Source organism: Helicoverpa armigera, chromosome 19, assembly GCF_030705265.1.
Source record: "Helicoverpa armigera isolate CAAS_96S chromosome 19, ASM3070526v1, whole genome shotgun sequence".
NCBI lineage: Eukaryota > Metazoa > Arthropoda > Insecta > Lepidoptera > Noctuidae > Helicoverpa > Helicoverpa armigera.
In genome coordinates, this window is record NC_087138.1 from 6376357 (window position 1) to 6388146 (window position 11790).

The 11790-nt window shown below is 42.8% G+C and overlaps 1 protein-coding gene across 2 annotated transcripts; it reads right to left on the bottom strand.

The window, feature by feature from the left end:
• Positions 1-5975: 5975 nt before the first annotated feature.
• Positions 5976-8751, bottom strand: LOC110373275 (U8-agatoxin-Ao1a). 2 transcript variants are annotated; one of them, XM_049841466.2, is made up of 3 exons: positions 8605-8751; positions 7580-7658; positions 5976-7083 (listed from the first exon to the last, which is right to left on the bottom strand). In XM_049841466.2, exons 1-3 carry the CDS (start codon positions 8687-8689, stop codon positions 6948-6950), a joined length of 300 nt encoding a protein of 99 aa, XP_049697423.1. In that variant the 5' UTR covers positions 8690-8751; the 3' UTR covers positions 5976-6947. The 2 variants fall into 2 exon arrangements, with proteins under 2 accessions (XP_049697423.1, XP_049697403.1); XM_049841446.2 differs by having other exon boundaries at positions 5976-7110.
• Between the last annotated feature and the right edge of the window lie 3039 nt (positions 8752-11790).

An 11790-nucleotide genomic window follows, 5' to 3' on the forward strand; every position in this document is an offset into this window, starting at 1 on the left:
CATCACCATAGAACCTACTTAAAATTCTTGTCACATCACCCCCCTAAATAAATCTGTAGACTAAAAAAAACTCTGATATAGTCGACATTGGCTATCAAAAAGGCTTTATGAATTCATATCATGGCTCCCTTTCAGAAATAAAAAGCACGGTGCTACAGCACTTTTTGTCTATGTCCAAACGCGTCTGACCTTTCAGTAATGCGATTTACATCACTCGGGGGAATGGAATCGGTAAAAGAGTACAGTGGAGAAAAACTGGATCAGTAACTACATTATCATAGTGAAATCCAACTACCCATAGTGCCTCTGCTAGGTACGATGTCTCAGGATCGGTTTTGGGGCCAAGATCGCTTTGTTAAAGAAACTTTTACAAAGCAGTCCGGTGTCTGGAATTTGATGACTGATACATGTAAAATAGGCCCAACATTTGATCTCGGGACTGCAAAGTTCATGATTCAAGATCATGACAGTTATCATGTAGATTATTTTAGGATAAGCTGGTGGTCCTATACCATAACATTGCACTGCAGTGTATCAAAAGAATTTTCCTCACTTTGCAAATGCTTTTGGCCTTCCAATAATGCAATTTACACCACCCTCGGTATTTAAACGAACGAGAGAGCTATTCGGTGTAAAACTGCGATGTAATTTCAAATCTCCTGGAACTGCATTCATGGTGGCAGGGCACTTTGAAATTCGTGGAAACTGTAGAGATTAGAATTCATCCCACTTGATGTTTGCCTCTGAAAATCTGTTATTCAAACGTCTGTTCCTGAAACTATGCTGTTGTTGAAAATTTACGTGATTGCTTTAATGTTATTTTTATCCTACTTCAAAAAAAGAGATTCTCATTCTTTAGAAGGTTCTTCTCAAAAGAGTTACCTTCAATCAGGCAGTTACAAAATCAACGTTGATTTGTTTAGACAATAAAATAACTTTTTATGATTATTACGGTCAACAATAGAGATTTCTTACGACTTCTAAATAAGATAGGTTTTATCTGTTCGTTTCAGCCGAAAATAAGCACAAAGATAAGAAGACTTTAACTGCCGCAGTCATAAAATAGATATAAATACTTTTTATTGATTGGCCTTATCACTGGATATTTATGTTTACCTCAAACTATTTCTCCTGGTTCCACTTAAGTTATTACCAAACTCACCCACATTAAAAAAAAAAAAACGACGAGTATGAATGTGGATGAATATAGATGACCAAAGAAACGATGGATATATGACATATGTATTGTGTAAAAAGTCGACATTGCTAGAATGATCGTTACTTGTGTGATGATGGCACACAGAAGAGTATGGATGAAGAAAACTCAAACATATAAAAAACATGGGATAAGGGCGGGATGATGTGTATTCACTTTCGCATTTACTTATTTCTTAATCATAATATGGCTCATATTATCTTCAGAAAATGGATATTTATGAGCTTATTATTTCGCTTCCGTATTGACGATATTATTAATTATCTTGGACCACACACAATATGCATTATTAATATCTTACCGTCGCAAAGTTGGTAAATAAAAATAATACATTCATTTGTCATTTCCAGCATAAAAGGTCACACCTTATAATTCTGTTAATGTGCAATCAGGTCAATAATCCTTATACATACTATAAATAAGAAAGTAACTCTGTTAATCTGTATGTTTATCGGCTCTTCATGACATTAGTCCAGAGACTGAGAAATAACATAGGCTACTTTTTATCTATGGCGGAAAGTGGGTAGAACCGCGGATAAAAAGAAAGAAAATATTTATTGACGCGTGTGACACATGGATTTACAAAAAAAAAAATGTACAAAAAATTAGACATAAAAAAGACGAATTGCAATAAGAGACACAACACGAGAAGAAGGTACATAACGGGAAATATGTGTCACACTCTCGTGAAACGCTCAGCATAATGCTGAGACCCAATACGGGACAAAAGCTGATGATTTTCAGCGAGAGCCGAAGCTGACGCGATGACGTCTGCTGTTGCTCCAGCAGACGTCATCGCAGTCAGCTAAAAATAAATACAAACTAAAATCGACTCATATTTCATATACACTGTAAATCCCTTCCCCGTTAGAAACAGACTAAAAATTCATTCAAGCCATAGCCATTCACCACTGAAAAACTTCACTCTGTACATGTACAACTCAATAGCACTTTTTCTTACATATTTATATGTGAATAAAATCCCTTAGAGATATTCATGGTTTATAATGAGACACACTTGACATACTTGAGAACTCCCAATGGAAGTATTGAAATACAGGGACCTACAGGGACATATAAATCATATATTTATAGACTGAAGCTAAATATAAGTTGGTGTAAGAAAGTTATTTCTGATGTATGGAATGGAAAGTTTGGTGGGAACTTGACATGTGTCTCTAGAGAATTTAAGTTTATTTTTGGAAACGTTTCTAACTATTGATATCTACCAGCCCCTGCAAAGTATAGGTACTGTATTTATTCAGTGTGTGTGAAAATGATATACAAATTGAGTAAGGAAAAACACTAACCGTAGGTTGAGAGGTAAATAATACATTTTTAACATTCATCATCCTCCGAGCCTTTTTCCCAATTATGTTGGGGTCGTTTTCCAGTCTAACCGGATTCAGCTGAGTACCGGTGCCTTACAAGAAGCGACTGCCTATCTGACCTCCTCAACCCAGTTACCCGGGCAACCCAATACCCCTTAGGTTAGACTGGTGTCAGACTTACTGGCATCTGACTACCCGTCTATTTAATTACCTGATTTTAATTTTAATTGTAATTGCCTCATTTTGTACAATGTGGATATGTCTGGCTTACGACGACATAAGCTGATGACGTCGACATGACCGGATTTCTAAAAGATTTTCTCGGAATTCTCTGCGATATATGAAAATATTTTCCAGAAGCCTCGAAATCTTTACAAAAGGAACATGCAGTTCAAATGTGGATGTAGGTGCTAGATGTATTAACATTGTCGGCTTTCTACGAAATAAGGTTCTTATTGAATCCATATTTTACGATATTTTTCTTAAAATTCCTTCTAATTTAAACTCCGTCGCCTTGTTTTATATCCAAAGTCATAAAATCTCAGTAGTTTATTATGTAGTTAGTAGAACCACGTAGTAGTACGTAGTAGTACGTAGTATGTTCATCATCATCATCATCATCAGCCTATCGCAGTCCACTGCTGGGCATAGGCCTCCACGTAGTATGTTGTTACGAAGTAATTATTAAGGTTCATAATCTGAGGTAAAGCGTACAAACCTGTCATTCATAAACAGAAGGAAAAGAGACAAAATTTTTTGACGTGCTTGTCAATGACATTTTTTTTCTTCATGTCAAAAAGGTGCCAGACACTTTTTTAGAGGTACAAAGCTTTTTTAAGAGATAAAAGTATTTGAATTGAAGCTTACACAAATATATATAAGTACATACACGACGCCGACGTGGTGGATTTCTGATCGACAAAACCGAGCGATAAATTGGCAAGTGTGTAATCGCTATTAGTATAAACATTTATGACGTGTCACAAAATGTGTGTACATTACACCTTATTGTAGCTGATCCTTGCACCGTAACATGTATCCCAGTAGTCAATACTACCGAATTATATTCAGCTCAATGAATATCAATAGTTACCCTCTAAAAAGGGCTACTGCGCAAAGTTTTCATAAAGATAAATCTGCCTACTTTCTATGAAACATTTTGTTCACATACAAGCCTTTTAAGGTTTCATTGGTAAGCTTTTAAAACTCAATTTATAAAGCCGATTACCATAGCTACCGTCGCCAGAATCGGGAATTGTTTAAAAATTGTGGATTTATTTTGGATCTGAAAGAATTTAACAATAAAATAACATTTATTTCCGTTGCAGATTTTGTATGTGAAATAAATAATATATCAGTTGTTTACGTGGGCGTGGTTTCCTGTATATTATACGCCTGACATTTTTAAAGTTGCCTTTTAATTTTCACCATCATGAACACTCATTAGTTTACTTACCGTATATTCTTCTGGTTCTATAACGCAGGATTTAGCCATACTAGTTTGCCTTAGTATACCCCACACCATTGCCTGAAAAGGTTAACCACCGAACAACTCAAGTGTACAAATGTAAAATACCTCGAAGGTCCCTTAGCGTAACCTCTTCACGCAATAACTTATCCCTGTCAATATCTAAGCTCGTACACAGCTACGTGTCTGAACCCAAAATCCGAATCTCGTGAAACATTAATAAGTTCTTGCGCCAAGCTTTACCTTATCGAGAACCAGTTGGCTGAGCATTGGGACTTGCGAGTACCGAGTTTAACACATGCGTCGCGTATCGAATTAATATGGGCCCCATTTCATCGTGACAATGGGAATATTCTCCTATATTTTTATATGGAGTTTTTACATTAGGACACACAATGGTTGTTGGATATTTCTTTTGTATGCCTAAGAATTTTCTTATAGTTATGTCTCCTTGTCCCTTTTGTGCTTAGGGTGAAAACAAGGCTGGTAAGTGCACTTTTATTTTGATGCCCTCTTTTCGATTATATGTCAAGTCGTTTGGGTCCTCCTGCGGTATTATTATATTTTTCAAGCGCCTAAGATTTCCTCTTTTTCGCTCTTGACGACCGTCTATTATTAGAAGGCTTCATGATTTTAATTTTCCTGAATAATAAACCCGAATATATAATTTTGTTGTTGTGATTGTTCAAGTAGGAAGGAAGCGCACGTTTTTTGAAATGATGGCAACATTTATTTCTGATGCTAAGTAAATTAGTTAGGTAAGTGTGGGTGGTAGGTATATTGTTTTATTAGATTACTTAATATTACCGTTACCCGCTTAACGCAATTTACATCATAATAGCTTTATACTTATTAATAACAATATTAATTTATTTCAGACCATGATAGATGCATACAATAGATGCAGGAAACTTAAAATAGATACTTAATGTATAAAAAAATTAACGAATTTTTATAAAGGTAGGTATAAAGATAATTAACGAAGCAGGTTTAAAAAATTGAATCCGTTAACTACGCATCGTGTAGAATTTCATAAAAGTCTCAATCTGGTTACTTTTTTGTGAGAATTATTCATTTAGCAAGAGGAATAATCCTCTTACCTATATTTTTAGCACAACGCAATCCTTTTTTTTACGAGCCATTAACTAAGAATATTTTTTGCTCCCTCCCCTACTATAGACACCAGAAGGGTCGAATTCGATGGCGACTATTCAAAGAGCTTTTAAATTTTTTAATTTTCTTTGTCGTTCCTCTCAAAAACAGAAGAGTATTTTATTATAAAACTTATCCTTATATACAGATCATACTGCTAACCCTGTTATGTTCACGAACCATCATGGCATAATCAGATTTCCTTTTATACCCAAAATGGGATGAGCTAGTGAATAATACAAAGGCTGCGTCCCAAATCGCCCTGATCGTCCATTTTTGCTTACACAGTAAAACAATTTAAAGAGTGAAAATAATTAATTTTGTCTCAAAAAGGGGACGGATCGTTCGAAACGATGCGATGGGTAAAAACGAGTGATTGATGAACTGAATAAAAAAGTTTCCAAACTTTGCTAATAATGAAGTTGGTGACATTTTATTTTATGTACTTGGCGGTTGTTTGTTTTATCCTGTCATTTGGGTCCCTTTGTTTGATTTTCAGTAAAAAATATGGTCACAGTAAAAATACGCTGAACATCAATCAAGCTGTGGGCGTGTCTACAAACTGTATGCTAGATTTTTTTTATAAAGTACCTATGTTTGTATAAATATATTCATCAGTTCTACTAAATCAAAGAACATAAGCTTCTATGGCATCATACCCTCAGCGAGCATGAAAAAATTGCGTTCATTTCATATTTGTATATTGAAGCATAGTGCGTCAGTTCTGACATCAATACTTATAAATAACTGTTCATACTCCTCCTAATATAATAACAGGTTTAGTTAGAGAGATAAATAACAACACCAATAAAGTCCATAAACATTTATTAATATAATTTATCATTTCCATATTCCAATATTAATATAATTATCATATTCCGCAATCGGGATAAGAAGCTACGTACACATGATCTACTTGGCTTCAATACCATATATTCTCCTGTCCGAGAGTCGCATACAATACATTAAGATTCGTTTTATTAATATTATATGAATTATGTATTGACACATTAATAATAGATATTTTAAAAATCTAAGGTGCCAATCGCAAATACAAATGGCGTTGTTATATATAAAGGCTTATAATAGCGTCTTTCACCAAGTTTTTCATTACCGATACTCTCTTACATGACTACAACATTTAGTTTAAAAGTACATTCATATTTTTTTTTCTATTTTTAATGATCGCTAGTTCCTATTGACATAAGTTTACCATCAATTTAGCAGCTACTGCTCTCTACGATTAGCTTACTTAACTCTACATACATACATTGTAAGAGAATAGCTGAACTGCCTGCGAGGCGACGCGTCTCTTCGTCCTAACCAAAACATGAAACGCAACAGAAGTGGATGGCGCGTCGCCAGAGGCAGTTGCTGGCGTCTGATTCGCCGAGCTTGACGTCGGGGCGTACTGATTGGGCAATAAGGCTGGGTGATTGCCCAACCACGTAAGCGGACACTCGGAGAATCAGAGAAATTAAACAAAATACAAATAAACTAAGAGACCGAAGTCTAACGTCAAAAAAATACCATTTTACAAATGTTGTATATCATAAAAGGTCCAAAAATATTTCCGAACTAAAATCTAGGTCCCTGTTTTCAATTCGAATCTCTCTAGCCGATAGATGAAATACTAGAGAGGGAACATAGAGAAATGAAAGGTAAGAGAACGCAAGGGGTCCGTTTGATAATGCAAATGTTGTCGTCCGATGGAGCGGCGGTCAGGTCGGCTGGTGGGAGCTGGTCGCCGCTTCAGGGGAGTCGGGGAGCGGGGTGCGGCCTACCCCCACTTCTGGAAGAGGCCCATGCGCTGGCAGCGACAGTTGGAGCCCCACAGATTGCACCGGCACGAGGAGGAATGGCAGCAGTCCCCGGGCCGGTGGTCGCAGTTGCCCCCTCGCTTCACACAGGCGCGCCTGAAAACGTAGATCAGCGACGATCGTCTGAAACCACATCATTGAACACTAGCCTAAGTTTGTGTCTATGGTAATGCAATGCTGGCGCATGCATCTGCTTCATTGAACTTTGCTCTTTAGAAGGCTGTCTGGTTTCTCCTTGACAGAGTTGGTAATTTGGATTTAGATTGTATAATAACGTACTTTACGACTAACCAAACATTTGGATTAAACAAACCTATTGTCTTTCTAGCAAATAAATTCAAGAAAGATTAAGAAAGTTTCTCTTTATCATTATTCAGACCTATAAATATTGAGAAAAAAATCATGTGTTCTCAAACAAAATATTCAATTTATTCTAAACCTAATTGATCAAAACATTTTCTAAGTTCGCTCGAGTTCATAACTCAAACTCCTATAATCACGATTGCTTCGTAAACATTTCTCAACATCCACCTCGTTTTACTAGATACTGCCATTTGATTTTGATCTTTAAATTGTTAAGTATAGGACTCACTTTCCAACATCCTCGAGAAGCTGCAGATCAGCGGGATCCTCTCCGTAATCAGACAGATTTACTTCGACGTCGTCGTCTCCTGTTGACAAAACGCATTATTTATGGTCTTTGTTTTATATAAGGTTTAACAAGGAACTTGAGTTTCAAGTCGATACTTTGCACAACACTTATCGAGACTATAAAGTTCTGAAGTATCTGTTACCCTCTCCGTATCAAATGATTTGTGAGTTTTATAAGAATGCTTGTTGTATTTTGTATGTCATTTATTTAGTAACCGAAGAACACTTTTTAGCACGGAAAACATATGAGCTAGGCAAAATCGTCAATATTTTTTTTTTTTTTGGAATGAACACCAATTACTTCTATGTATAAATGACAAAAATAGAAGGTTGTAACGAGTAAAGGACTTACTACACAGATGCCAATTACACGACAGCCAACCAATTTCTAAGTGATATTCTGTCTACAGACCAGAGAATAGCTAAACAAAAGAAAGAAGCTCAATCTACTGTTTTCTGTATTCTAAGCATTATTAAATACAAAGTGTCGTACATTGGATAGCACATACGCTTATTATATTCAAAACGACCTTTATATGTTTCGTATTCAACGACATAATTAAGTTTATTTTCCATCTCAATGATATTTCCTTGTAAATTCTATCACACACTTTATCAAATGTTTTCATAGCGTTTTCGTATAAAAAAGCGGGGACTCCCAAGTCCTTAATTTGACGAAAACAACTTTTTCGTTTAAGAATTATTGAGAGTTTTTGTTTTTCACGGATGGGAAATCACGGAAAATAGATTCTTTTTCAAGAATATGAAAGTTTTTTTGTCTCTTTGAGGAGTCTGAGAACGTATTTTTATCATAAGATGCCTATTGTATGTTCAGCTTATAAATTATCTTTTGATGTTTTTTATTTCAGTATCAAATAAAAAATAAATTACGTGTATTCCTATTCTATTTAAGAAGAGGAAATATTCAGAACTTAACTAACTCCTCAGTGAGTAGCTATACAGTACCAGGGTCGATGAACGAGGCATGTGCCCACTCGGCGGCGAGCACGACAGCCGCTAGCGCCAGCAGGAGGGCGCCGGCGCGCGGCATTCTGCTCACGCGGCTACCGCGACAGAACTTAACTAACTCCTCAGTGAGTAGCTATACAGTACCAGGGTCGATGAACGAGGCATGTGCCCACTCGGCGGCGAGCACGACAGCCGCTAGCGCCAGCAGGAGGGCGCCGGCGCGCGGCATTCTGCTCACGCGGCTACCGCGACAGAACTTAACTAACTCCTCAGTGAGTAGCTATACAGTACCAGGGTCGATGAACGAGGCATGTGCCCACTCGGCGGCGAGCACGACAGCCGCTAGCGCCAGCAGGAGGGCGCCGGCGCGCGGCATTCTGCTCACGCGGCTACCGCGACAGAACTTAACTAACTCCTCAGTGAGTAGCTATACAGTACCAGGGTCGATGAACGAGGCATGTGCCCACTCGGCGGCGAGCACGACAGCCGCTAGCGCCAGCAGGAGGGCGCCGGCGCGCGGCATTCTGCTCACGCGGCTACCGCGACAGAACTTAACTAACTCCTCAGTGAGTAGCTATACAGTACCAGGGTCGATGAACGAGGCATGTGCCCACTCGGCGGCGAGCACGACAGCCGCTAGCGCCAGCAGGAGGGCGCCGGCGCGCGGCATTCTGCTCACGCGGCTACCGCGACAGAACTTAACTAACTCCTCAGTGAGTAGCTATACAGTACCAGGGTCGATGAACGAGGCATGTGCCCACTCGGCGGCGAGCACGACAGCCGCTAGCGCCAGCAGGAGGGCGCCGGCGCGCGGCATTCTGCTCACGCGGCTACCGCGACAGAACTTAACTAACTCCTCAGTGAGTAGCTATACAGTACCAGGGTCGATGAACGAGGCATGTGCCCACTCGGCGGCGAGCACGACAGCCGCTAGCGCCAGCAGGAGGGCGCCGGCGCGCGGCATTCTGCTCACGCGGCTACCGCGACAGAACTTAACTAACTCCTCAGTGAGTAGCTATACAGTACCAGGGTCGATGAACGAGGCATGTGCCCACTCGGCGGCGAGCACGACAGCCGCTAGCGCCAGCAGGAGGCGCCGGCGCGCGGCATTCTGCTCACGCGGCTACCGCGACAGAACTTAACTAACTCCTCAGTGAGTAGCTATACAGTACCAGGGTCGATGAACGAGGCATGTGCCCACTCGGCGGCGAGCACGACAGCCGCTAGCGCCAGCAGGAGGGCCGCCGCGCGGCATTCTGCTCACGCGGCTACCGCGACAGAACTTAACTAACTCCTCAGTGAGTAGCTATACAGTACCAGGGTCGATGAACGAGGCATGTGCCCACTCGGCGGCGAGCACGACAGCCGCTAGCGCCAGCAGGGCGCCGGCGCGCGGCATTCTGCTCACGCGGCTACCGCGACAGAACTTAACTAACTCCTCAGTGAGTAGCTATACAGTACCAGGGTCGATGAACGAGGCATGTGCCCACTCGGCGGCGAGCACGACAGCCGCTAGCGCCAGCAGGAGGGCGCCGGCGCGCGGCATTCTGCTCACGCGGCTACCGCGACAGAACTTAACTAACTCCTCAGTGAGTAGCTATACAGTACCAGGGTCGATGAACGAGGCATGTGCCCACTCGGCGGCGAGCACGACAGCCGCTAGCGCCAGCAGGAGGGCGCCGGCGCGCGGCATTCTGCTCACGCGGCTACCGCGACAGAACTTAACTAACTCCTCAGTGAGTAGCTATACAGTACCAGGGTCGATGAACGAGGCATGTGCCCACTCGGCGGCGAGCACGACAGCCGCTAGCGCCAGCAGGAGGGCGCCGGCGCGCGGCATTCTGCTCACGCGGCTACCGCGACAGAACTTAACTAACTCCTCAGTGAGTAGCTATACAGTACCAGGGTCGATGAACGAGGCATGTGCCCACTCGGCGGCGAGCACGACAGCCGCTAGCGCCAGCAGGAGGGCGCCGGCGCGCGGCATTCTGCTCACGCGGCTACCGCGACAGAACTTAACTAACTCCTCAGTGAGTAGCTATACAGTACCAGGGTCGATGAACGAGGCATGTGCCCACTCGGCGGCGAGCACGACAGCCGCTAGCGCCAGCAGGGCGCCGGCGCGCGGCATTCTGCTCACGCGGCTACCGCGACAGAACTTAACTAACTCCTCAGTGAGTAGCTATACAGTACCAGGGTCGATGAACGAGGCATGTGCCCACTCGGCGGCGAGCACGACAGCCGCTAGCGCCAGCAGGAGGGCGCCGGCGCGCGGCATTCTGCTCACGCGGCTACCGCGACAGAACTTAACTAACTCCTCAGTGAGTAGCTATACAGTACCAGGGTCGATGAACGAGGCATGTGCCCACTCGGCGGCGAGCACGACAGCCGCTAGCGCCAGCAGGGCGCCGGCGCGCGGCATTCTGCTCACGCGGCATTCTGCTCACGCGGCTACCGCGACAGAACTTAACTAACTCCTCAGTGAGTAGCTATACAGTACCAGGGTCGATGAACGAGGCATGTGCCCACTCGGCGGCGAGCACGACAGCCGCTAGCGCCAGCAGGAGGGCGCCGGCGCGCGGCATTCTGCTCACGCGGCTACCGCGACAGAACTTAACTAACTCCTCAGTGAGTAGCTATACAGTACCAGGGTCGATGAACGAGGCATGTGCCCACTCGGCGGCGAGCACGACAGCCGCTAGCGCCAGCAGGAGGGCGCCGGCGCGCGGCATTCTGCTCACGCGGCTACCGCGACTGCTTGCCTGGTAACATAGATATTTATTCATTAAAAACCTCTGTACAGCGAAGAAAATTTGCTGAACTAAGATTTAATTTAAGACCTCATAATATTGTCTAAAGGTGCGTCCACATCTGGCGAATGTGCAGCTCGCGAGCCATTTGCGACCTGCCCGCGAGCTGCGCGCGTGCATTTTGGTTCGTGCGCCGCTTCTGCGCCGCCCGCGCGCAGTTCGCGCGCGACCTAAGCGCCGCACGCGAGCGGCGCGCAGGCGGCGCGCGACGTCTTACATCTTCGATAGTACTGAGCCAGTAAACGGAACTGTAAGGGCGAGAACTGAGTGCGCGCAGATCACGCGCTCTATACGAGCCTTGCATGAGTTGCGCTAAAGAGGCGCACCAAACTATTGCAGTGACTGCACGCACGCAGCTCGCAATCGGCTCGCG